We start from the raw sequence: 26,301 nt of genomic DNA, 5'->3' as shown, positions 1-26,301 counted from the left end.
AGCTAACACTCAGCCTCAGACTGGGCTGTACCTAAACCACCCAAACACACCTGCAACTTGGGGGTCAGAACGGGCTCTGGTCTCAAGGAACCTGAGTGTCCCCTTTAGGCTTTCTGGTTTGTCCAGGGAATAGTCACAGAAGTCCCCTCCCCTCACTCTGCTGCGACTTCAAACTCCCCTGTCCCCACCCTATGGAAGAGAGGTCACTCGAGCCAGTGTGCTTCTAACATCCAATTTATACACAGCTCTATACAATATACAGAAACCTTTATATACAGATATATTTATAGAATAAGCTATATTAATTTGTCTCTCATTTTTACAGCAATATTAGTTTGGATCTTTCATACATTAAGTACAAAAAAGGTCATGGGAGAATGGCACGTAGAGAGTGCGTGAGGGTCTGTGGGGCCCGGCTGCTCGCTACCGATTGCATAAGGAGTCGCCCAGGCCCCTGGGAGGACAGGCCAGCGCACGCTGGAGAGCTTGTGCTGCGGGTCTGGGGGACAGAGTGGGGTCGGTCTGAGCCGAGCTGGGCCGAGGGGGGTGGCTCAGACCCCCCAAGTGTGGTATGGGGTGGAGGGGGAGCTGTGCAGCAGGCCCATCCTGCAGGGGCTCGTGGGGCAGGTCAGGGGTGGGCCGCCCCTGGGTGTCCAGGGCTGAGTCCAAGCCTGCCCCAGCCCCAAGCCTGAAACACGGTGTGACTGCAGCCTTGGGGGTGGGGGGGGTCTGTCCCTGATGGCTCAGTCCTGGGCATGGGTCGGCAACACACCCACCTTAGAGGTCCAGGACCCACCCTGGCAGGGGAGAAATTAAAAGGCCAGACTTCAAGTCTCTCCCTGTGACTGGCCGGGGTGCTTGTTGGAACCTTCCTCTGATTTAAGATTTTGTCTTGGTTTTTAAAGTCTAAGGGCCACTGATTTCGTCTTGCTTCTGTGCTGGACTGAGGCTATGCCTTGGCAGGGACAGGTGTCCTGCGGTATTGTGAGGATGGGAGTCCCAGAGGATGAAGGGAGTCCCAGCTCCCAGGTCTCTGTCCCCTCTGTCAGGGTGGGCAGGAGTTCCCAGGACAGCCATCTAGGCCAGTCCTGTGGGGGTGGGGGGCCGGATACCAGTGATCATGGGATGGGGTCTTGGTCAGGGGAAGCTAGCCCACGCGGGAGGCGGCAGGCGGGGCCCGAGTGGGAAGGACCATGCCTCCAAGGAGACAAGGCACAAGCGGGCAGTCAGCCGTGCGGTCAGCACCTCAGCACACACCACTTTTCCAAACCAGGGGTCAGGCGCAAGGGAAACAGATGGCGTCTGAAGCAGAGCTTGTCCCACGGCCCCACTGCACAGGTCCCATCATGCTCGCTGACTGTTCTCTGGGCAGGCTGGGAGAGGCAGCAGGCAGGGCAGGCAGGGTGGGCGGCCCCCAGCACCCCTTCCTCAGGAACGGTGCACACTCATGCACATGCACACACACGCCCAACACTAGCATGCACGACCTCCCCCTTCCTCTGGGGAAACGCCGGGTCTCCACCTCCCCAGCTGCTTCCCAAACCCAGCAGGGAAGGAACCCCTATGGGGCCCTCAGGCTAACCCAGTACAGCCCCCGAGTCCCTGTCCCTCCTGGCCTCTCCCCTGGGCAGCCAAGGCCCACAATACCCGACTCTTGGCCCCACTTCCTGCCATCAAGACATTGGGGGAGGGAGCCCAGGCCAGGGAGGAGGGAAGGCTGAGGGGGCAGAGGCGTGTTGGTGTCAGATTCCAGGGCCCAGAGCTGCCTAGGCATGATGGGGGGACATAAAGGGGTCAGGTGGGGCCCCCAGAGGAAGGGCTTCAGGTGCCTTCCTTCCTGCCAGGGCAGTGACTCTGCAGCCAGGGTGGTCAGGACAGTGCCCGCCACCCTTTGAGTGGCCAGGCAGCCCGGAAGCAGCAGGCAGGCAGGGCAGGCCTGGGGCCAGGACCCAGCGACACAGGGCTCAGCATGAGGGCCACAATAAGGAGGAGGGGCGGTCCTGACCCCACCCTCCCCCAGGACCCTCCAGGCCCCTCAGCTGCCTGGGCCTTGCTCAGAGAGGGTCTACCGAACACGACTGGAGAGGATGGGGGGCTTGCAAACCCAGGACACATCCTGAGCCAAGCCCAGCAGCTTCTGTAAACATATACAGCACTGCAGGCCACCGTGGTGGGTGTCACCCCAGGGGGCTGGCCAGCAGGCACCAGATCTGGGGGGTGGCCAGGGCAGATGCCAGCCTGGACCACAGATGAGAATCGTGGGGAGGGGGCTGCTCTCCATCTCGGCCCTGGGAGGGCAGCGGGAGGCAGTGATGGGGAGGCAGCTTGCCGACTGCCTGTCTAGGAACGGGGGCGCCAGGATGTCCAGTGGGGGCAGTCAGGCCGAGAGGGCAGAGTACAGCCCGCTCGCCTGGCAGGCTGCCCCAGGCTCTCCCTGCTCTATGCCCTTCCCATCTTTCCCCATCTGGGGGGCCAGATCCCAGCCGCCTTGGCTCTGGGGGTCCAAAGCTGAGGTAGGGATGCGGACCCCCAGCTCAGCAGCAGTGCCCCATGCCTGAGGCTAAACTGGCCCCCCGGGCCTCTCCTCAAAGCTGCCCGGCTGGAGGCAGCCAGTAGGTGCCCACAGGGCCACCTGCTCCGGCCTGGGCGCACCTGGCAGCGCGGCTGGGGTGCTAGCGTGCTGAGATGACCAGCTCATCCTGCTTGGCGGGGCTGGCCCCGTGGCCAGTGGGGGTAGAAGTCCGGACCTTGTCTGCTGCCAGGCACTCCTGGCTGCTGAGGCCCGCGGGCGTCAGGTCCGTGAGCTCGCCCGAGGAGCTGAGCGGGAAGGAGGGCGACAGTGAGATGCCCGAGGAGGGGTCGGCTGAGCCGGCAAAGAGCCTCGGGGGCTTGGGCACCAGGTTGGGCTCGAACTGGGCACGCAGCAGGATCTCTTGCTGGCTGGGGGACTTGGGGCCCTCGGCATAGTCGCTGGTGGGGCTCTCGGGCACCACCATGCAGTAGAGGTCCTGGAAGGAGCTGCTCTTGCTGTCCAGGTTGAAGAGGCTGTCGATGAACTCCGCGAATTCCAGCACCTGAGGGCTGGGCGAGTCCCCCAGGCGCCCGTTGTGCAGTGCCAGCTCCCCGCAGGGGGCCACCCCGCCACCCCCACCACCCACCTCTTCCTCCTCCTCATTGGCCACACTGGGGGGCCGCTCAGGAGTGACGCCCCCGCTGCCTAGGGCGGCCTCCAGGGGCTGCGTGTCCTGAGAGTGCTTGGACAGGCTGTCAGCTGCCAGCAGCTCCGTGCGCGAGCTCAGGGACGGGTTTTCCTCAGGGATGGCGGGGTCGATGTAGAAGAGGTGGCCCTCATCGCGCTCCAGCACGGCGTGGAGGCTGGGCGAGCCGCGGATGCTGCGGAAGCCCGAGGAGCGGCGCGAGTCGAAGCTGTACAGCGACTCCGTGTCCGAGAGGCTCTCCATGGTGGCCAGCGGTGCCCGCCGTGCCTGCAGCTCTGCTGCCAGCCGCTCCTGGGTGGACAGCAGCAGCAGCTCCACCGGGTCCTGGCGGGCTGTCGCCGCAGCAGCCACCGGGGACAGCAGCCGCCCCTCCGAGAAACCCTCCAGGCTCATCTCAGACTGGGACTTGCTCCTGCAGAGGGAAGGCGGGGCAGGCGCTGTGACACTCGGAAGGGGCAGAGGAGACCAGCACCCCAGCTCCCTGGCCAGAAGGCACTTGGCAGGAACCATGGCTACAGTTAATTCAGCAGCTGTTGAATGGTTTGGGGCAGGAAATGCTTATTTTAAAACAACTCACAAGAACCCAACATGGAAGACAAAAGAGCTGATGCTGGGTGAAGCCAGCGTGGGGCCCTGAGGGGCTAAGGCCCCAGGAACGCTGCTGGGATCCCCTGCACTGGGACCCCTATTGCTGTACTGATGGGACACTGAGGCCTTGGGAGATTGGCTGCCCTAGGTCACTTATGAGCCCACGGTGGGATGGGAGAGACAGAGAGAGGCAGGGAGAGAGGAGGAAAGGGAGGGAGGGAAGCTGGGAGGAAGGGAGGGGACAGAGCCTTGTCCAGAGCTGACCCAGTGGTTCCACTCCCCCTCAGGACCAGCATCCCTCTGTGCCACTCCCAGGGCTCCTGTCACTTCCTCCCTCATCGTGGGGTTTTCTCCCGCCTCTCCTATAGGTTGTAGCCCTCCGCTGGACAGACAGCCCTGAAGCCCCGCACCCCGCAGACCAGCCTGCAGGGAGGGAATGGGCGGCCGCAGCAGTCACGGTGGCTGAAAATGGACACTGACTCCTTCATCTGGCCATGCGGCTGCCACAGGAAAGGCACAGATGGCGAGGAGGGATGTCCAGGGTCCCTACCAACCGCCAGGAAGCAGGGATCACGCTTCTCAGCAGCCCCTTGGCCAGATCTGTGACGGAGGGCACAGATCCTCCCCTGGAAGAGCCACTGCTTCAGAGCCTGACACCGTAAGAGTGTGTGTGAATGCGGAGAGTGCCTGCAGCCCGTGTGCGCGCCCGTGAGCAGGTGTGCAAGCCACTGTGGCTTTTGTTTTTCAGAGACAGAGTCTTGCTCTGCCGCCCAGGCTGGAGTGCCATGGCCCAGTCAATCACAGTTCACTGTGATCTCCAACCCCTGGGCTCAAGTGATCCTCACATGAGCCACAGAGCCTGGCCACGCCTCTGTGTTTACATGTACTCATGTGTAGACCAGATGTCTGTGTTTCTTGCCCAGCCCACGTGTGTCTGTGTGTCTGGGTCTGGGCAGAGGCTCATTCATGCATTTACATGCATGTCTGCCGCAAGTGTCCTTGTACATGTGTGTCACCGCCTCTGTTTTGGTGTGTGTCCTGTACGTGTGCATGTTTGCATGGGGCTACCCATGTATTTATAACTAATAATTGTGTGCACATGTATTACCTACTTGTGTGAGCTTCATACTAATATGTATGTGTGTGTCAATACATGGACATCCATCTGTTTGGGTCTAAGTGAGTGTGAGTGAATCTGTGTTTGTGGCCCAAGGTCTGTGGGGCTGTGTGTGCCTAGATGCCCCCTCGTCCACGTGGGCTTCAGGGATCATAGCTGGGGGCTAGTCAGAGCAGAGGGAGAGAGCTGCAGAGCAGAGAGGGCAAGTTCAAGCCCTCCTGGGCGGAGCTTTATGAACACACATGGCCCAGCATGTGCACATGAGTACACGCATTCTGAAACCACACACTGCGGGATGGGCTGGGGGAGGCCAGGACTCACCTGACGCTGCTGTTGCGGTGGTCTGCGGCTGGCAGCTCCAGGGCGAGGCCAGCAGGCATGGGCGGCCCCGTGGGGAGTGGCTGCTGCTGGAAGATGAGTTCGGGAGTCAGGTCCACCTCAGTGGGGCTCACCATGACCTTGGCAGCAGAAAGCAGAGCTGTCTTCCCCTTGTTGTAGTTCTCCAGCACCTGTGGACAGGATGGGGCAAGCTGGGGGTGGTGCAGGGGTGGCAGACCCAGCCCTGGGGCCAGAGCCGGGCAGGAGCCCAAGCCCGGGCCTCTAGGGCCACACAGAGCATCATGGGGTCCCTTGGGTCCCACTCTCTTTCTCCTGAGGTCCTTATTCCTCGAGAAGGCCTGGGACTTGCCCCACAGACTGACAAGGTTGGGGTGCTACTGCCCTGTGTCCCGCCTTTCAGTAGCCAGGGGGACAGCTGAGGCTGTCGCTGCTTGGCCATGTGTCTGTTAAGTGCCAGGTGGCCTTCGGGGCCTCTGAGCTTAGCCTGCCTCAGGGACAGGCCCCTGGGAGTCTCCTAAATGCCTCCCCACAATGGGGCAATGCGGTGATATGGAAAGGGCCAGGGTGTGGAGTCGAAGGACTTGAGCTGGGCCTTCTGGCCCCACTAGAACCCAGCTGTGGACTCTGGCTCAGCCACCTGCCTTCCCTGAGCCTGAGCCCCCTTTTCTGTGAAATGGGGACAGTGATCTGACCTGCAGGGCACTTGTGGGTGCTGCTGAGGGGCTGCCTGGGGCTCACCTTGTTGAGGCCCTCCATGACCACGTAGGGCAGGTGCTCGTGCAGCATGGCCGGCGAGATGATCACCTCGTTGAAGGCCTTGTTGTCGCCCCAGATGGCAAAATAGGTGGGCTCCTCCTGCTCACAGCAGCTGAGAGGGACACAGCAGGCCAGAAAGAAGTTGAGGGGTGGGGTTGCCTGCCCAGCCCTTGGCCTCCAGGGCCTGGCTCTGCCCTTTGCCCATGAATAGCAGGGCTGGGGGTGGATTTGGAGGCCCCCTGCCCAGCCTGGCCTGGCCTGGCCTGTGCTCAGCCTGAGGAAGGCAGACCTCAAGCCTCAGCCACAGCTCCTACGTGGCCTTTTCACCTGCTCCACCTGGGCAGGGCCCAGCTGCCCAGCTTTGTGTCGGGCGGCCCCACACTGGGAGGAGGGGCCAGGGCCCAACCCTCTGAAGGAGCAGGAAGTCTGCCTACTTACCATGCCTGCTCTCTCCTGCCCCGGACACCCATCCTTGCCCATGGCTATGTGCCAACTAACCCTCTCAGTGACGCCAAGTGAGAATGGGGGTGTGAGCTGGCCAAGGCCTTAGCGGGGAGCCTTCCAGGGTCCCCGTATTCAAGTGGACCATGAGTTGGGGGAGCTTCCCTGGGAACCACCAAGGAAGGGCTGACACTGAGAGAGGAGTCTGGAGTCCCACTCGGGGCTGGCCTCTGGTTCCACTTCCAGAACCTGGGAACCCCCCTCTGTGGGCCACTGTCTGCCGGCCTTGGCCCCCAGACCTAAGGGGTGACTGAGCCAAGGCCAGCCTTACCCCCACTACCCCTGGAGGACGCAGCCCCTGCCCTGGCCACTGCTGCCTTGCAGCAGCCCACCCAGGACATGGGGCAGCACCTACCAGCACTGCTCTGCAGGGTGGTTGTGGACCACGTGGATGATGCGGCCGGGTGGGTACAGCGGGGTGCTGGCCGAAAGGGCAATGGTCAGGTCGCTGGGGTGGGTCCAGAGCCGCGTGCTGGCCAGGGTGGTCACCTCCACCTCCTCAGGCAACTCTGACTTGGGGATGCATTTGGTGGCCCCCACGATGATTCGCCACTGTGTGGGGCAGCAGGGAGATGAGGACAGAGCTGAGCAGCACTGGCTGGGGGGCAGGAGCAGGGGTGCCGAGGAGGAGGGCTCAATAGGTGAGGGGGGCGGGTGATGGGAGGGAGAAGGGCAGTGGCCAGAGCAGCAAAGTTGGTGCCCACCTGAAGAGGCAGAGGCTGAGGTATATGGTGGCCAGATGGCCAATAAGATGCCAAGGACAGATGACATGGAATTGCTGAATTTCAGGGCCGGCAAGGGGCTGGAAGCCCAGCCAACCCCTCATCTAGTGGATGGGGAGACAGGCCCAGTGAGGGGCAGGGACTTGCTCCAGGTCACTCCGCAAGTCAGAGGCAGAATAGACCCCGAAGTTCAGTCCAGCTGTAGCCGCCAGGGCTGGCCTGACAAATGCCCGGACTGGGTCTGGAGGAAGCAGCTCCACCTCCCCGGAACCAGGCTCCTGCTGCAGACGTGGTCCCACAGAGCTCTGCTGCCCTGCCTGCTGCCTGGAGCCTGCTACCTGGCCCAGGGCCCTGCCTGCCACAGGGTCATGGGCACCAAAGCTGGGAACAGTCCAGACCGGGCTAAACCGGCAAATGGGGGTGAGGCCTACTTGGGGGGGTAACGGGGTGACCTGCTGGTGTGCACCTGCTGCCTCCTGCACCCAGCCCACTTCAGGGTGCCTGGCCTGGCTGCTGAAGGCCAACTTGGCACAGGGAAGAGCCCACTAGTGTCCTCTAAAGCCCTCGTGCAGATTAGGAAGGGCTGACCTCCTCCTCTTGGCCACCGCAGAAAATCAGAACAAACTGTACCCAAATCCTCTCCACAGAGCAGTTCCAGCTTCCTTGAGCCTGGGAGTCCCGGGAGGCTCCCACAGAGGCCCCCCTTCACCCGCTCACAGCGCTAAGCCTCAGGGATCACGTTCTCCTGACTTTGGGCAGTTCTATGTGACGGGAGTCCTGATTCCATTAGGACTTGTCACGTGAGCAAAAGCAAATCCCTCCCTCTCTAGGCCTCAGTTTCCCCATCTGCACAATTACAAGGGTCGGATGTGTTGAGCTTGGAGATACTGAGGGTCTGATAGCCTGAAGTTCGACGACACCAGCCATATCCAGCCCTGGCCACGGCTGAGGCCTCTTGTGCTTTGTCCCAAGGGACCAGCGGGGACAAGGATGGGGACAGACAAGGCTGCCGAGGCCAGGGTGCCCGGGCGGGAGCTCACTTTGGGCTTGGTGCTTCGCTGCAGCACATCCAGGAGCTGTCTGCGGAAGCCTTCCAGCTGCGAGAGGCCGATCCTGGGGAGGGCGAGAGATGGGCGTGGTCAGCTGGGCCTGGCCAGGGGCTGGGAGGGGCGGAGGGCGAGGGCGGTGGGGCCAGTGGGGGCAGGTGCACGCCCAGCCCGCAGCAGGAAGACCAGTCAGCCCCGATTCCCGGGGTGGAGGGCAGCCTGTGGCTCAGAGAGCAGAGCTGAGGAGGGCGAGGAACCTGTCTTCACCTTGGCAGCTGAGGGTGGGATGGGGGCCCTGGGGTCCCTAGGGAGACGTGGGGGCTGGAGCTGAGGGACTAGGACTGAGAGAGTGGGGCGTGGCCCGGAGGAGGGGGGAGTAGCCTGGCAGGGGACCATATGCAGGGGTGACTTGCCTGGGGACGAGGTCTTTGCCCAGGACCACAGCAGTCACAAATTCCTTGGAATACTCCATCGCGTCCTCGCTGCAAGGGAAGCCAAGGTGGAGGCTGAGTCGAGAGGAAGGGGCCATGGTGTTCCAGAGTAGCTCTGCCACGGTGCCCCTCCCCCAGCTCCTGCACCTGCCTCGGCGCCCCTCCCCCAGCTCCTGCACCTGCCTCCATGCCCCTCCCCCAGCTCCTGCACCTGCCATGGCACCCCTTCCCCAGCTCCTGCACCTGCCATGGCGCCCCTCCCCCAGCTCCTGCACCTGCCGTGGCACCCTTCCCCCAGCTCCTGCACTCGAGGCCTTCTGGGGAGCTGACAGGTGCCAGGCTGGACTCCCCGCTCTGCCTCCTGCTGCTAAGGCTTTGCTGGGGTAGATCCCAGGGTCTGCAGGGCATTTTACAGAGTCCCCACCACCTCCATGCTCCAGCCACCAGGCCATTCCCAGGCCTCCCTGTGACCGGAAGCCAGACTGCCCAGTGCGGCCCTCAGCCCCCACCAGTCCTACCTGCCCCGGCCAACCTGGAGACCGCAGACTACTCACCTGAGCAGGCCCCCCGGGGGCGAGTAGGCAAAGCACTTGAGGGTCGGGTACTGCGGGCGCAGGAGGAAGGAGAGGATGGCAGCAGTGCCTGCACCCAGGGAGTGGCCCACCACAATCAGGCCGTAGTGTTTGGTTCCTCGGCCCTGGGGACCGAGAGAAGCCTGAATGCGCTGCCCCACCGCCTGCCAAGTGGACTGCCTTAGCCGACACCAGGGACACAGAAGGGTCCTCCCAGAGTCCTGGGATCATGTCTGTGTTGCGTGGATGCTGGGGCAGAGGGACAGTCCAGCTAGGTCCCCACAGAGTGACTGCCTAGGAGACTATTTAACAAACCCCCACTTACCCTTCAAGACCTTGCCCAGAGGCCGTGTCCCAAGAAGCCCTCCCTGACTTTCCAGGAGCAGCTCCCTCCCTCCCTCCTAGGCCTCGCATCTGTACCTGGGGCAGACCTTTTAATCGCCATAGTGGTTACACTACACTCTGTTATAATCATTTGGTTATCTGTCCCCATCCCCTTCTACCCTGACTGCTGGACTGAGTCCCCTGAGCCCAGGGACTGCTTTGCTTTGGAAAGGGCAGCTGGCAGCCTTGGGAGCCTCGGCACTGGGAGTGGCCGTGGGCAGGGCTCAAGTCGCCCCCAAGCGAGGCAGCGCTCCTCCTATCTGCTCTGTGATTACTTTCCCATTCTGCTCCATGTTTTGAGCTGCTCCATAAAATTTCCTTGTGACAAATGGTTCTGCAGCTGTGAGGCTTAGAAGCCACCCAGCCCAGATTATCTTTGTGTCTCCAGTGTCTGGCACAGAGCAGGTGACCATGACTGCAGGTGGGGCCAAGCAGGGTGCCAGGAGGAGCTGGCACCAAGGAGGAGGGGTCGGCAGGACCGAGAGCAAGGAGCGGGTGGGAGGCAGCATCAGATGGGGCATAGGGGCCGGGCCTGTGGGGGCAGAAGTGAGGCCCCATCATTTGTCCCCTCCCCTTTGCTGTCTTGCCAGAGGGAGAGCTGGGTGCAATGAGGGCTTGGTGGCATAGAAGATGCCTCACCAGGTCTCGCCCGAAGGCCTGGGACAGGACCATCTCCTGCTCCAGCTTCTTCTTGATGTACTCAGCTGAGAGGACCATTCCCTGGTGAGGAGGAACAGAGCGGGGTGTTGAAGGGAGGCCTCCCGGTGACCAGCAAACCACAGCGGATGTGGCTCACTAACCCTGTCCCGCCCACTTTCCTCTTTGGTCCTCATAACAGCCCAGCCGTGGGGGCCCAGGGACACTAATCACATCCTTTCCATTTCACAGATGAGGAAATTGAGGCTCAGAGGGATGGTGTGTCCAATGGAAACTGGCGTGATCTCTTCCCAGCTGCCTGTTTGGGTTGGGCAGGGCCCTGGGGGTCTCAGTGGGTGGGCTGCAGTGGACCCTCCAGATGAATCCACACCTCTCTGACCAGTCTCTTCCAGTGAGCCCAGTGGGCTGGGAGAACTGCCAACAGCAGCACACGTCTGCAGGCTGGCAGGGGAGGAGCGGAGGGAGGGGCCCCCAGGGCGGGGTACCTTGTGGCCCAGCCAGGTGCCGTGGTGCCCCTCCACAGGGAGGCGCTCAGCATCGCCGGTCAGGTCGGTCAGGGCATCCTGGGGGCGAGAGAGGAGACAGGTGAGGGGCTGCTGAGGAGGACAGGAAGAGGGAGGCAGGCACCCCCAGGGGCTGGGAGCCACGGGCAGCGTACCTTGGGGGACAGGGTCCCCCGGATACTGATCACCACCTTCTTCTTGTCATGGTCCACGGCCACGTAGAAGGGTGTTTCATAGACCTAGGAGGTGGGCAGCTTGTGAGCCTGAGTGGCCTCTGGATGGGGCCAAACTCGGGGAAAGTGACCTCAGCATCTTTCCTGGCCAGGAAACCTGACTCTGCCAGCCATGGGGCCCTGGCCACCTGCAAGACTGACGGGCTCCCGGGGTCACTGTATTTCCTGCCCTTCCCCAGCACACAGGCCTGCCCTGCCCTCCCGGCTCCTCACCAACGCGGGCGGCCCTGAGCGCTGCCATCCTGCCTGCTGAGTCCAGATGGATGGCTGCCCCTCCCCAAAGCCTCGCTGCCCCTGCCCTCGTTCCCTTTCCCCAAAGGGCTGGGGCCGGAAAATCCCAGTGCTGCGTGTGGGGTTGGTGTCACTTTCTCTGCCCCCGAGCTGGTGCCGGCCAGGGCCCGGGGAGGAGGGGCCCACCTCTGGCCTGCTCGGCTCGGGGAGGCCAGGAAGGATGGCCTTGGCACCCCAGGCCTTTAGCTGCCTGCTCCTGGCGACACCAGGCCCCAGCCCTGTCTGGCCCCAGCCCACACTCACCGCGTCATGGCAGGAAGTGTAGACGATGTCCACCGCAGTCATGTTCTCGTCCAGGAAGTGCCGCCGGATGGCAATGGCATTACAGCCGCAGCAATTGTCTTCCTCGATGGTGACTCCAGGGGCGAACCGGGGCCTCGCAGGGCACAGGCAGCACCTGGGGTGGGGTGGCAGAGAGCTCAGGGCCAGGGAACCCCTGACTGAGCAATCTTCTCCTGCCGTCCTCCCTGGAACCAGCTCCGGTTGGGCTTTCAGCCCCTCCCCTTCTCCTAAATCATCTCCAAAACGGCCCTTGCTACGTCCTGGGTGAGCTCCACATCGCCGAATCCATCGGCCGTTCCCAGTGCTCTTACTAGAGCTCTTGACAGCAGCTGACCCAGAGCCCCTCCTCTCCTGGATCTCTCCTCCAGGTGGGGCCTCCTCACGGCACCCCGACACTGAGGGGCCAGGGGCCAGCCCTGGGCCTCCGCATCCCTCCAGCTGTGCTCACTCCTCTGTGTGCTCATCCCGCCTTGGCTTAGGTGCAACCTGTGCTCCGGTGCTCGGGACTCCACTCCAGACCTGCTCCGACCTCTAGGTGCTCCACCCAACCACCTGTGCAACATCCCCCCTCGGACATCCGGCAACTTCCAGGTCCCAAACCCTGCCCCCGGCTCCCACCCCCGTCCTCCCAGGGCCTTCCCTGGGCCCTGCCAGGTGCTCAGCCCCCCTCCACCGCAGCCATGCCACTTGGTCAGCACACCCACTCGGCTTTACCTTCAGACTCAGGGCCGGACCCCGACTGCTCCCTCGCCTCCACCCCCTCCCCTATCTGCCCGGGAGTAGTGCAGTGGCCGTGACCGGCATCCCTGTCCACACCTGCCCCCTACGTTCTCAACTCAGCAGCAGAGTGACCCTTAATTCAGGCCATGCAGCAATACCCTGCCTGCCCCACCTGGCCTGGTCTCTCTACCTCCTTGCCCTGTTCAGACGCCTGGACACTGTCCCGCCGGACACAGGCCTGCCTCAGTGTGTTTGCATCTGCAGCTCCTCGTGCCCAAGTGCTCTTCTGCTCTCACTTCCTCAGGCCTCTGTTCAAACGTTACGGGGCCGGGCACCCTGGCCACCTCGTCTAGCATAGCCAGCCCTCCCCTGCCCCTGGCATTCCCCACCCCCACCAGGCACCCAGCTTTACGTCTGCCCACAGCACCTATCTGCTCCCACAGACTACATGTCTCCTCGTCTGTGTGCTGTCTGCTCCCTGCTGGGCAGGGAGCTCCACGGGGCAGGTTCACAGCTAGGTCCCCATGCCAGAAACAGCGCCAGGCACACGGCAGGCCCCGTGAAAGTGAACGAGGGGGCCTCTGCCGGGGGCACCCACCTGGGCGCGGCTGCTCCCCAGGCCACCAGAGGGAGCCAGCACCCAATAGATCGGGCACCAGCCGCCTGGAGCATGTGACCCGCCTGCCAGCTGCCATGGGGTGAGAGCTGAGATTTTAGTAAGAATCCTGAATTTTGGTGATGTTGGGAGGTTTGTCTGCACTCGGAGGAGGAGCACCTGCGGCCCGTTTCACACCTTCCGACAAGGAGATGCCGCGCTAAGGAAGCCACTGGGCCTGGGGGTGGGAGATGTCCCAGTGCATGCTGGGAGAGCCAGGCCCACACGCCGCCAGGCCCCGCAGCAGCAGGCCTGGGTCTGGGGGTCCGGGGCCTGGGCACGATGCAGCCGTCCCTCTCTCCAACCTCAACTGAGCACGAGGCTGTCACAGCGTGGCCTCCGGAGACTGAAGACAGGTTTGAACCCCTGCTCTGGTGTGTCATCTCCTGACCATGAGGATTCTAAGCCTCAGTTTCCCCCTCTGTAAGAATGAGTGCTGATGGCTACTTCACGAGGCAGGTATGAGGTCAAAGGCCCAAGATGCACAAAGGGCCTGGTACACAGCTGGTGCTCAGTAAGTGGTGGTTCCTGCTCTCTCTGGGGAGAGGGCTGCCTCCGAGTCGGTGATCTGAGGCCCACAGCCCAGACAGGAGAAGCCCCACAGCCCCCCAGGGCAGCACGCCCACCCCGAGGAGGCTGTGGGGCCTGAGCACCAGCCTGGTCTCTGGCAGGGCATCTCCTGCCCGGGGGAGGGAGACCTACCACACATCCAGGGCGGGGTGCAGCTGAGCGGGTCTCCCGAGGGCTTGCAGTGCTCTGGGATGGAAGAAACCCCGCCAGGTAAGAGTCCTGGCCCCAAGGCAGGTGGGCCGCCCTTCCTCTGACTGGTCCTGGGAGCCTGGCCGCCGTGGACAGCCTGGGGTGCTGAGACGGGCACTGGCCTCTGTCCTCTGTCCTGCCATCGTGGTCTGTGGGCCTGTGCTGCAGGCCTGCCTCCTCTCTGCCCACAGGCACCCGCCCCTTCCAGGCAGGGGCCTGCTTGGCCCTTGTGGGGTCTGAGGACCCCTGCTCTCTCTCTGTAGCACTAAAAAGTCTGACACAAATGCCAACATCCTTCCCGTCTGCAGGGCACCGAGAGCCCAACCTGCCGGTGACTTTCTAGATTCTGAAGCACCCTAGGGGCAGGTAGGACACACACCACCAGTTACAAATGAGGAAACTGAGGCTCCAACAGTGAGTAATGGAGTAGGGCCCGCCAGAGCCCCAGTCTCAGGACTGGTGCTCATTTTGAGAAGTTCGCAGCCGCAGCTGGGACTCCCAGGGATACTGGGAAGAATGCCAGGCACGTGCAGCTGGCAAAGGTGGGCAGGGGGCATGAGGGGCCCTGGTCCTCTCTGGTCAGCTGCTAGGGGTGGCGAGCACAAGAACCACAAGCCCGAGAACCACCAGCTTCCTGGAGAGGAAGGCACCGCAGAGCAGGCGGCTGGGCCCCAAGGGCAGGGGTGTCAAGGACAGAAGTTGCTCGCCCAGCATGCCAGCCTTTCCGGAACAGGAGCCCAGGGAGCTGTCCTCCTTCTGCCTGGCATGGGCTGAGGGCGGAGACACCAAGGACGGGGAGGTGCTCTCCCTGGAGCAGGTGCCCTTCTCTGGTCCACTTAGGAGAACAGAGTCCACCCAAGCCCCAGGTGGTGGGTTGGGGCAGAGCCAGGCTGCAGGCCAGATCTGGGGCTGGGGCCCTTCCCAGTTCCCGGTGAAGAAGGCTGGAGCCTTTAAAGGGTCTTCTTGGTGCCTTTCCAGAGACCTCTATGGATTGGGCCTCCCTACCAGGAAAGTGCTTTCTTCCAGAAAGGCGGAGCCCAAGAGGGGAGCTGAGAGAAGGAAGAATGTGGACAGAAGGGAATGCTTGAGGGGGCAGAGAGAAATCCAGATGGGGAGGGAACCAGCAGTGTGGACATTACGCAACATCTCTTTTAGTCCTCTCCAAAAAAATTCTATGAGGTCTCAACATTCCCATTTCACAGATAAAGAAACTGAGGCTCAGAGAGGTAGACCAATCTGCCCAAGGCTGCGAGTGACAAGTCTGACTCACACCCAGAACTGTGTGATTCCAAAGTCCATAAGGCCACTGCCCACGGATGAGGCAGAACTAGAAGGGCCCAGAGAAGGTGAGGAGGAGAGCACTCAGGCCAAAGGCAGGAGGGAGCAGGGCAGTAGGCACAGTCCCGTTTAGGAGGACCCGCCTCGGGCATCCAGCTTCATTGTCTCAGCCCCTTATCGCACACAGGCCGGGAAGGGGGGCGTTATCGTGCTGGGGACGAGAGGGTACTCACGAGCAGGACCGGGCCAGCTGGCAGAGGCCGCAGGCAGGCTTCCGCATCAGGTACATGGGCCACCCGTAGGCGGCCAGGGCAAACAGCATATAGTAGCAGACCTCTTTGTAGCGGAGCATCTCGTGCTGGGAGAGAGGAGGCGGAGGGTGGTCACCTCCTGCCCTCCCTGTCTGCAGCCCCCCAGCCCTGCAGAGCCACCCCCCAGAGGGAGGGTCCACTGGTGTCCTCCTGAGACGTGGGGGCGGGCCTTGGCGGACGATAATTGCATTTCCCTAATTATCTCCATGCAACCAGGGCACGAATCCTCCTGAGACCTGTCCTGTTGCTCCAATCTCAGAATTAATGATTTGGGGACAGAAAATCACTTGGAGCACTGGATCGATTTCCTCGCCCATTTTCCAGAGGAGGGAAGAGAGCGTCACCCCACCTCAGCAATCAGGCCCTGAGTAGGGGCTTTGCTGCTGGGAAAATTTAACCCTGAGAGGCCCCGGCCCTCCAGCTGGGGGTGTCAGGCCGTGGGCAGCAGGATGGGCCGTGCTGGGCAGGAGACCAAGTCTCTCTGGTCCTCAGTTCTCCGTCTGCAATGCAAGGAGACTCCAGCTTGACTCAGGAGTCAGAGCCGCCCAAGGCTCTGGGGAGGGGCTGCCTCTGGGGGAGATTGGGATCTCTCTGGAGAAAGGTGCCAGTTTGAAACCCAGTGTGTCTCTGCTGTTGACACCATGGTGGTTATCAGCTGCTGGGGTGTAGGGAGGGGGAGGCAGAGGTGTCCCAGCCAAGCTTCCAGTCTTTCCCGAGTGCCCCAGGCACCAGGAAGACTCAGCATTTAGAGGGAATTAGTCACCTTGTAAAAGTTAAGGAGGATGATTAGTCACCTTGTGAACTGAAATAGGTAGTGCCTTAATCAGGGCCCAGAGGGGTGGAAGCATCCCTGGGCCGGCTCTGTCTGCTCTTCAGGAATGAGAGCAGAGGGGTAATTGAGGGGTAATTATCCTCTCAGCCGGGAGCTCCCTGGAGGCCGGGAGGGCGGGGCAGGCGCTGGCAGCCTCTGCCAGGTGGCAGGTGTGGACCCCAGCACCCCAAGGCACGTGGCTGCTTGCCCCAGCCCCTCCCCCCCAGCATGAGAGGTGGCAGAACAGCCAGGCAGACCCCGCTAGGCGGAGACGAGCTGGTCTGTGGCACCAGCTATGGACACGGCTGTTTTTAGTGAGGATACAAATGCCTGCTCTGGGGAGTGGGCAGACGGGGAGAGTGAGGCTTTCCTGAAGGACTGCGATTTCTAAGGGACTGAACCCCTTCTAGCGGCATCCTGACCAACACCGTGCTGGGCCCTGGACCTGCGATGGCCATCTTCTCCCAGCACAGCTCTGCATGCCTGGTGTCATTTCACAGATGCAGGGACAGGCTCAGAAGGGATGGGGACTTGCTCGAGGCCATGGAGGCAGGCGGTGGAGCAGATACACACCCAGATCGGTTTGCTTCCAAGGCAGGGCCAGCCTCTCCCTGCTGCCAACTGTGGTTTCCATGGGACCAGCCCCACCTTTCCCTGTAGCACACTGGGTTTCTGCAAAGGGTGCTTGAGAGAAGGTTCTCCTACTAAAAAAGCCTGGGCACCAAAGTGCTACGTCCCGCTGCCTTTTATAACAGCAGCAGCAGCAATAATAGCAGCTCACCCTCGTGAAGCACTTTGTACCCTCAAAAGGCCGGGACCAAACGTTTCTGAGCTTGGTTAAAGGAATCAGGGGATTGTCTGTGGAACCGGTGTGATGGAGGGGTGCCTGTGGGGGCAGGAGCTGAGCAGGCCGGCTCCCTGCAGAGCCAACAGGGAGACTGGTCAGGTGCCGTGTGGCCAGCACTGGGAGGGCAGCTGCTTAGGTCATGCTGGCTGAGAGATGGACAGGGCATGGGGTGGGAGGTGATTTCTGACTCACCGAGTTCTTGAGGTCGAGGTACTTGGTGTTTCTGGTCACTGGCATCCCAGACAGGAAGGCCAAGATGTCGTTGTTTGCCTGTAAAGCAGATGCGTGAAGAGGGGCGCCTGTTGCCCCTCACCCAGCTGCATGGCTGAGAAACGAGGTCCAGGCCCCGGGTTCTGTCGCTTCCCAAAGGCCTAAGAAGCCCACAGGAGCACGTGGCTTCTCGCTCTTCCAAAATGCAATCAGTTTTCCAAAATCTGACATTTCCCCATATTTCCAGTTGCTCCCCTTCTACCCAAAGCATCATGCCCATGGGGATGCTCCAAGCCCTCACCGAGGGGGGGGGATGGCACTTGGTCTGAGATCCTGAGAGACCCCAGCTGGGATGGCTGTGTTGGCAGGGACTCGGGGTGGGATGGAGTAGCAAACGCAGAGGCCTGAAGCTCAAAGCTGGCGTCATTCCCTAGGCCCCTGTGATTAGAAGTCTTTGGGGCCGGCCCCAGAAGCAGCCACACGTGGCCCGGAGAGGCAGGCCACTCAAGCAGTAGTCATGGAAAGGCTGGCTGAAGGACAAGTGGGGGGTGGTGAGTAGCAGGTGACCTCCAGGACCCAAGAGGGTGCGTGACCACTGGGAGCCCACAGGATGGGGCCTGGGAGAGTGGTGCGGGGAGGCTGCCTGGAGGAGGGGCCACGACACTCACCTCGTCCAGCACAGCGTTGCGCTTGGCCCGCTGCCGCTGCCGGAGCAGCACCAGGCCAGCAATGATGTCGGACGGCACGATGTCGAGGTCCCGGAAAAACTCAGCAAAGAGGTAGGCGATTTCCGAGTAGGCATCCTACAGGTCCAGGAAGGCAGAAGGTGGTGGCAGGGGAACAGGAGAGAGGACGAGAGACCAAAAATAAATCCCTCGGGGCCGGGCAGCTGGGAATCTGCTCTGGGCTCCCTGGGCAGGTTCGCCCTGGAACCTCTGCAGCACCAGCTGGGTCTGACCCCGAGCAGCCCCGAGCAGCCCCGTGCAGCTGTGGCCCTGAGGGCCCTGTCTGGGTGCTGGGGCCCCACAGATCTGGCAGTCGCTGTCAGGGACAGCACTGACCTTCTTCCTCTACTGCCTTGCCCCCTTCTCTCCTGGGAGTCCCTACAGCTGTCCCTGCCTACCGAGCCATTCCCCTTTCCCTTTCCCTTTCCCTAGATACTGGGAGCCATGGCCCGGATGGCCCTGGCTTCTTTCTCTTGAGCACAGAAACCAAACTAAGCTCTTGGTTGTTTCTGCCCCACCAGATGTGACCTTGGAAGGACCCCCTGGGGGCTGTGGGTTCCCCCCAGGTCTCAGATTCCCTCCTCCAGCTGCCCATGGGCTGCCGGCTCAGTGACCCCCACAGCGTGCCTGAGAAGGGGTGTTACTGCCAGACCAGTGGCCCATCTGGCTTCTCTCTGGGCCCCTGGCTTGAGGACAGCGTGTCTGGGCCTGGGGTAGGAGGCGAGGTAGACGGGGCAAGCCCTGCAGGCCGGTGTGCTCTGCGTCTTCCCCGCCTCGGGCCACGCTGGAGTCTGGAGCGTCCTCTCTAACCTGTCAGGAGAGACTGAGGTGGGAGCAAACCCAGGGCAACTAATTCTGTCTCACCGGGTCTCACCCTTGAGTGTCTGGCACTTGCAAGAGAATAAATCAAGGGCTGCAAACTCAAATGCCTAATGGGGCCGGAGCCAGCTACTACTCAGCCCCAGCTAACCGGCCCTGGGAGAGGGCCTGCACTGCCAGATTCAGAAACACAGGCATTTGTGTAAACACCCTGATTTTTAAGTGCTGGCATCCAATTCACATTTGTAAGCAACACAGCACAGGCTGATCAAAACGTGCTTTGGACTGGACCTGGCCCCAGGGCCGCCAGTGCCTAACAGGACCCTTCCTCTGGGGCTCCCCAGGGATGTGCTCCCTTTCTCCTTTTTCATGGGACCAGGGTCTGAGGACAGCCCCAACTCTGCCCGCGTGCCCGGGAGGGGTGGGCGGGCCCTCGACGCCCTGCAGACCCAGCTGCATCTGCCGGGGGCTGCTCCCTGAGCTCTGCAGGGCCAGCCGCAGGCCCTGGGCTGTGACCCCTCACACCTCCCGGGAGAGAGACCCGTGGGGGTGCTCCCCACCCACCAGGGGACCTCAGGGGCTTTCTTACACTTGATTACTCACTCTACGGCTCACCAGGGGCGGCTGGTGGGGAGGAGCCACTCGAGGCTTCCCGGTGGCTTCCGTGGAGGGCACTTTGCTGTCTGCCTCAGGGAGCTGTGGTCTCCTGACCTCACTGGCTCTGCCACTAACTAGCTGTGGGACGCTGAGCAAGTCAGTCCACCTCTCTGGGCCTCAGCTGCCTGATCTGCAAAACGAGGGTGGGACTAGATGATCCCTAAGGTCCCTGCCTCTCTGCGGGGCGCCCCTTGAAGATCCCAGGGCCCTGCCCCCCAGGGGCCACCCCCAGCTGACCTGCCTTCCTTCTGCAGTGCCTTGGCACCACCAGGTCTGGCCCCTCTGGTCGCTCCTCAGAGCTCCCAGGTGCGGGAGGCCGACCGTGCCGCCCAGGACCGTGCCGAGCACTTTACGGCTTCGCCAGATCTTCCAGCCGAGTCGCTGCTGGTGACAGGCTACTTTTCTCTGCCTTCGCGTTGCCCTGACTTTCGGGTATTTCTTCTCCTAAACATCTCTCTGCTCCCTTGCCAAGCAAGTGCACAAAGCCGCGTCTTACATGCCGGAGGGAGTTGGTCAGTGACAGACCCTCACGTGAGCAGGCTGTCACCCTGCGCACGCTGGGAGCCCAGCCCCCTTCCACCAGCCCTGTCCCACCAGGCTTTGCCAAATGAGCGAAAGGCCCCTGAGTCACCTGGCCACATGATGTGAGCCCGAGGGAAGCGACTTTCCAGTACTTACTGACTGGGAGTCCTTTGTCCGGGTGCAGCAGAGGAACACTTTGAGCCGGCGCGACCAGCTGGTGGCCTGACCCTCCTCTAAACGGTGCCTGCAAAGGCAGAGAGCCATTATGTGTGAGACCAGGGGGCTGCACCAGAAGAGCTGGGCCCAGATGTTATGGAAACGGGGCAGCCTGTTCCCAACCCTACCAAAGGGCTCCCCAGCAGGGGGTCTGGGGGAGAACAGGGCCCAGGCTCCACCGAAGCTGGGTGGCCAGTGACCTGGCTGTCGGCCAGCAGGGACACTCCCTGGCAGACTCTGCCAGGCTAAGACAGTGTGTGCTGTTGGCCAAGGGTGGGGGGGGGGGATGCTCCACAGCTTTTGGAAGACTGAGCTCGGGCATGCCCTGGGGGCTTCAGGGCCAGGAGCCCACAGTGGGGGCTACCCTGCAGCCTGAGTGTCCAGAGGCTCAAACCAAGTGCCCTGGGACATGTCAGCAGGGCGTTGGGCCTCTCTACCATCTTGTTCCAAGGCCTGGAACAGACCTGTCAGACAGACCTGCTTCTCAGACACGATTCCAGATACTCACAAACTGTGTACTTACAGGAAATTTACAGACTAAATGAGCCTCTGCATTTCCCAATTCCCTGGATCTGCTGGCTAAGCAGGGGGAGGGCTCCCACTCCTCACGGGCATGGCTGCCCCGTCCATTCTCCCCAACCCGCCCAAGGGCCTGGCTGCTCGGACGGGGAATCAGGGTATCCAGGGGTCTGCACCCAAAGGCAGAGCAATGGGCCAATTTTCCGCGAGAGGCTCCTCCAGTGCTCGGTGGTCCAGAAGCCAGCATGCTTGAGCGTAAAGATAACAGATCCAATGATAAAAACGCAGACTTCCAAACCCAGCAAGAGGAGCTGGCTTGTGTTTGTGCCATGTGCTGGCCCCTTAAAAGCCTGGTGCTGGGTGGTCAGGAGGGGAAGGCAAGGGTGGCATTCAAGGCACTTAATATTCTTCAGGAGTGACAGGCCGGGCTCTCCTTGAGCCTCTTGGCTCCTCTCTGTGGCCAAGGAACATTTCCTGCTCCCAAACCCCGGCTGTACTAGGCAGTTGGCCACAGGGAGAAGGAGGGCCACAGGGTCTTCCAGGGCTATAGAAGGGGCTTAGGAAAGGGTACAAGGAAATTGCTGCTTTGGGGATCCGCCAGCTCTTAGGTACTTGGGCAGCCCTGCATCCTAAACCAACTTCCCACCTTCCAGGGGCTTGATGTAGGGACGGGGTATGGCCAAGCTGGGATCCCAGAGCATTACATTCTTTAAAGGTTTCTAACCTAATGGGCATCAAAGAGAATTTCCCGTTGGGCCCCTGGCCTGATGAAAGTGCCGACTCTATACTGCACGGCAGTACTATTTATAAACACCAGGGGGCAGATGATCTCAGGAATGTCAGTGAGAAAGTGACAGGTTTGGTCTAGTGCATCGATAAGGCTACCAAGACCAAGACGGGGAGCCACACACCATGTCTGAACAGAAAGTCCCTGGGCCCTGCAACCCTCTGCCTCACAGCTCACTAAAGTGAAAGGAAGGCAGACATTCCTGCTGCAAAAATCCAAGGTCAAGGCTTCCAGGGAGCAGCGCTGGGAATAACCACCCTCAGATATGACTGGAAAGAGAAAGGGCTTAAACAGCAACCTGACTTCCAAAAATCAGAGAACCTAACAGTGTGGGGCATCAGGGGTCCCCATGCTGGCTTGAAAATGTCCTCGAAAAAAACTATTTGTAAGTTTCAGAGCAGAGGGAGAGCAAGTGAAGAACATTCTGAGAGGTGGTCAGACTTAACCAAACCCCGTAGCCTAGGCTGCCCGCCCAAGCCCCACACGAGAGCTGGAGAAACCACAGCAGGTCGACAGCCTGTGAACTTGAAGTCCTCTTATTCAGCTTCACTGGGGCCTGAAAGCTGCAGGAAAGCTTTCTAATTAAAACGACAGCAACCGCCAGCCCCCACTGCAAAGGCATTGGCCGCCCTGGCCCCAAAGACAATCACCACAGTCAGAAAGGGAAGATTTTTTTCCAGGACCCAGGGAGCCCAGAAATCAGGTCAGGTGGGGACATGTGCTCAGAGTGAACGAATGGGATGGGTGGCGGTGGCCAGCTGTGCTGGGAGGGAGAATGGCCTCCAGAGCCTTGGCTCCCAGACCTGACATTTTGGGCTGGGAGGTGGCCAGACCAGGCATGGGTGTGGCTCTGGCTGCAGGGCCGAGCTGACGTGGAAGGTCCGAGGGGAGCTGAGCGTAGAGGCACACGAGGGTGGGATGGGGAGAATTCCTGCTGGACAGGGCGCCTGGGCAGCCTGCTCCCGGGGTGACGGCTGCTGAGCCAGCTGCTCTGGGCTGCAGAAGGAGTGCCAGTTCTGCACCCCACCAGTGTGACCCAGGGCGAGTGACCTGCCTTCTCTGGGACTTGCATTCCTCATCTGCAGAATGGGTCTCACAACTGCATCGGCAAAAGAATTGGCAAAAGAATTAAATGGACTAATTGTGTAAAGGGCTCAGCATCAGGCCTAACTCAGCAGCTCAATTAACGGGAGTTACTGGGACCCACCCTGGAAGCCGCCCTCTTTTCTTCTTTCAACAAACAGGAATTATTGTAACCCTGCTAGGTGCCCACCCTCATTTTCTCTGCCATGACACTTTCCCCCTTCTTTAAAACACCAAGCATGGGTTCAGATGCTATCTGAAGGGAAAAGAAAAAAAATAAAATAAAACACCATGCAAAACTCACCCCCTCCAGGAAGGCTTCCTTGATTAACCTCTTCCAACCCCTGAATCCTAAAGGCAGCCTAACCTAGTGGTTAGGCAAGGGCTCTAAAGCCAGACTGCCTGGGCTAGTTCCCAGCCTCATCATTTACTAGCTGTGTAACCTCAGGCGAACCACATGACCTCTCTGTACCTTGGTTTCTCCATCTGTATTCTAGGGCAGATGGCAGCTAACTCATGGAGTTGTTGTGACGCACTATATGCAGTGCTTGGCTCGGTTTATAAGTGTCTGCTACTATTATTATCTTTGTTATTGGTGCTGATAACGATGATGACAACAGCTACCATCTACTGAGCACTTACCAAACGTGAGCATCGTGTTAGCCACTTAGCACATTTTATCTCCTGTAAACCTCACAACAACATCACGAGGCAGGAACTGCTATTGTGCCCATGTTACAGACAAGGTCACTGAGGCGGGGAGAGGTTAGGCCTCTGAGTAGTGCCCAGGGCTCACACGAAGCCTGGGGCAGCCTCCTGGAGAGCAGAGAGCTCCCCTCTGCTCACCGGTCAGCAAAGCCCCCCGGGGGATGGCCCGCCCACCCAGCTGACTGACCGCAGGTTGTAGGTCCGCAGGTTGCGCTGCCTCCTCTTGGTGGCTCTCAGCTTGACAAAGGTACGGCCCGTGGGGTCAAAGACGCAGAGGACAGTGATGCAGACGCTGAGGATGACTACCCAGTTGCAGACAACCATCCCTGGGGGGCCGGCAGTGGGAAGCAAGGGGTGGAGATGTTGGGGACACTTCCCAGGCTCACCAGCTCTAAAGAGCCTCCCTACCCCCACCTACGTCTGGGGCCCAAGAGCAAGGCTCAGAAAGCCCCAGACAAGGTCTCTGGCCATGTATGTGACCAACCACTTGCTGAGTCGTGGCCCCAAGTCCCACCCTTGAGACGGAGCAGGCAGCTCTAGGGGTTCCCAAGGAGGGGTCGAGGAGCCTCAACTGTTGCCCCAGGCAGCTGTGGGCCTGCCGCTGCCCCCCAGACTATGGTCCCTGAGGGTGGGCAGCAGACCACAAGGATAAGGAAAGCAGCGTTGCCCAGCCAACCTGCTGGACACCCACGCAGAAGCCGATGCCCTCTGGTGGGGCCCAAGCTGCTTCTCCTGGAAACTGATCCTGTCCCCTCCACCCCTAGGGCTGGCTGAGGCTCCAGCAGGCCTCGCCCAGACGTACCGAGGGTGACGTTCTTGGCAGTGAGGTCGTTGCAGGAGGTGTAGTACTGAGTGAGCCAGACGATGCCCACGATGGCGTAGATGAACTCGATCACCAGGATGGCTGTGAGGAGAGTGGGCCTGGCTGAAGGATGGCCGCCGTCTGCCCTCCGGGAAAGGGCCCGGGGACCTCAGCCTGGCTCCGCTGCTGCAGGGCCTCCACATCAGACCCCCACTACTCCCCTGCCTCACGGGCCCCAAGGCTGTCCCATCACCATTCTACCCTGCTGGCCCTGCCCGGTCCCTTGCAATGTGTCCACCACCCGCCCTAGCTCATGTGCCTTCAGGTCCCGGGTGCCTCCCTGAGAAGGTAGCTGCAAAGGCGGGTGATGAAGAGGCATTTCTCGCTCTTTCAGGATTTCAGAATCATGCACATGAACTCTGGAATCAGACGTATCTTAGGCAAGTTACCTAAGCTATGAGCCTCTTTCCCCACCTGTAAAATGGTAGTGACAACGTCTATGTCATAGGACCACATAAGAATTAGGTGAGAGGAGCCCCTGTGGCCGGGCTGCTCCAGGTCTGCACCCTGCCCAGGCCAGTGCACCCAGCCCACCAGTGCCAGGCTGAGACTGGAGGGGAGGGCTCGGGGTGGGGGGTGAGGAGGAGATTTGGCAGCCTCCCAGGGGCAGCATGGGAAGCTCTGGCTCCACAGGCAGCATAATGTGGCAGCTAAGACCAGACTTCAGAGCCAGACAGCTTGGGTTCAAATCCCAGCTCTGTCACTAACACATTTACTAGTTATGTGACCTTGAGGAAGATAATTAACCTCCCTGGGCCGCAGTTTCCTCATCCATAAAACGAGGCTAATAACACCTCCTCCCTGTGAGTTAACACATGGCACACAGAAGCACGAGAGAAGTGTTCACGGAATGACCAGAGAAGTAGCTAGAAGTGCCCAGGAAGGGGACGAAGGCAGGCCCTCTGGGGAGCTGGTCCAGGCCCCTGAAGGGCCCCCCAGGAAGGGGTGGACCTGTTTTGAAAAGGATCACGGAGCAGGTACGCTTTGCAGAGATGCCTGTGGTTTAGAATGGGGCCGGGCAAACGTTTTCCATAAAGGGCCAGAGAGCAAATATCTCGGACTTTGAAGGTCCTCCAGTCTCTGCAGTAACGACTCAACTTTGCCAGTGCAGTGCCGAAGCAGCCAGAGATGATACATGACTGGCTGGGTGTGTTCCAATAAAACTTTATGTGCAAACACAGGCTGGATTTGGCCCTCGGGCTGTAGTTTGCTGGCCCCAGGACTAGAATGTGAGCCCCAGAAAGTCTTAGTTCACTGCTGCACCCTGGTGCTAGCACAGAGCCTAGCTCATGGCATGTGCCCAGCACATACTGGCCAAATGAATGAGTGAGCACAGGAGAAGCACGGGGCTGGGGGTGTCCGGAGCAGCACCCCCCGGCGGGCAGCCCTTACCCAGGCGCACGTAGAGCACGTACTGCATGGAGTCGCGGGGCTCCGTGTAGAGGATGCCCCCGCGCATGCTCAGCCAGATGATGGCCATCTCGGCGATCATGCAGCTCAGGAGGATGCCCAGGTAGCCGCGGCCGTGGTCCACCAGGTTCAGGGAGCAGGCCTCGTGCGGGTTGTAGACCAGGCCGAAGAGCACCACGGACAGGATCACAAACCTGTCACAGGAACACCTGTGTGAGCGAGGCCGGGCAGCCCCTGCACCTCGAACGGCCCCTAGCAGGCAGGCCCTGTCCCACATGGACTTGGCGGAAGGAGGGGTGACAGCATGCGCCTCCCCCACGAGGCCACTGTCCCCCTGGCATCAAATGCCTCCGAGGGCATGGGCGGCCAGTGAAAGACCTGGGGACAGGGGAGTAAGAACAGCAGGTCCGGCGGACAGCCACTGGGAAACAGCAGCAGCAACTACCCCCAGAGAAGGGGTGGGGTCCACTGGTGGCCAGGAGGGGTCTCTGGGCTCCATGTGGGCATTGCTTTAAGGGGTTGATGTTTCAGGCACCTCCTCCCAGAAGCTGGGGGCATGACAGGGACAGGATTCAGGTCCAGGCAGGGAAAAACAGATGGCCCGAAAGCTTCCTTCCAGGCCTTTCTCCCTGCACTCAGGCCTGTGGCCTCCACCCTGGAGACTCACCAGGTGGTGTGCAGGAGGAAGAGGAAGATGGCTGGCAGGACGAGGTCATCGCTGCCCACAGACCAGCGCCGCCGGAACACCACGATCCCGGGCAT

At 61.0% G+C, this 26,301-nt stretch overlaps 1 protein-coding gene across 1 annotated transcript; it reads right to left on the bottom strand.

Moving 5' to 3' along the window:
• Positions 1-2,672: 2,672 nt before the first annotated feature.
• DAGLA (diacylglycerol lipase alpha) lies at positions 2,673-26,301 on the bottom strand. The gene is made up of 19 exons (XM_069470100.1): positions 26,207-26,301; positions 25,522-25,733; positions 24,070-24,171; positions 23,455-23,593; positions 20,111-20,198; positions 17,900-18,034; positions 17,214-17,291; positions 15,286-15,410; positions 11,602-11,755; positions 10,990-11,073; positions 10,817-10,894; positions 10,314-10,394; positions 9,273-9,415; positions 8,701-8,769; positions 8,282-8,354; positions 6,875-7,071; positions 6,001-6,130; positions 5,245-5,432; positions 2,673-3,630 (listed from the first exon to the last, which is right to left on the bottom strand). Exons 1-19 carry the CDS (start codon positions 26,299-26,301, stop codon positions 2,673-2,675), a joined length of 3,129 nt encoding a protein of 1,042 aa, XP_069326201.1.

The sequence above is a fragment of the Eulemur rufifrons genome, chromosome 6 (assembly GCF_041146395.1).
Source record: "Eulemur rufifrons isolate Redbay chromosome 6, OSU_ERuf_1, whole genome shotgun sequence".
Taxonomy (NCBI): domain Eukaryota; kingdom Metazoa; phylum Chordata; class Mammalia; order Primates; family Lemuridae; genus Eulemur; species Eulemur rufifrons.
This window is presented reverse-complemented; position numbering and strand designations above follow the sequence as displayed.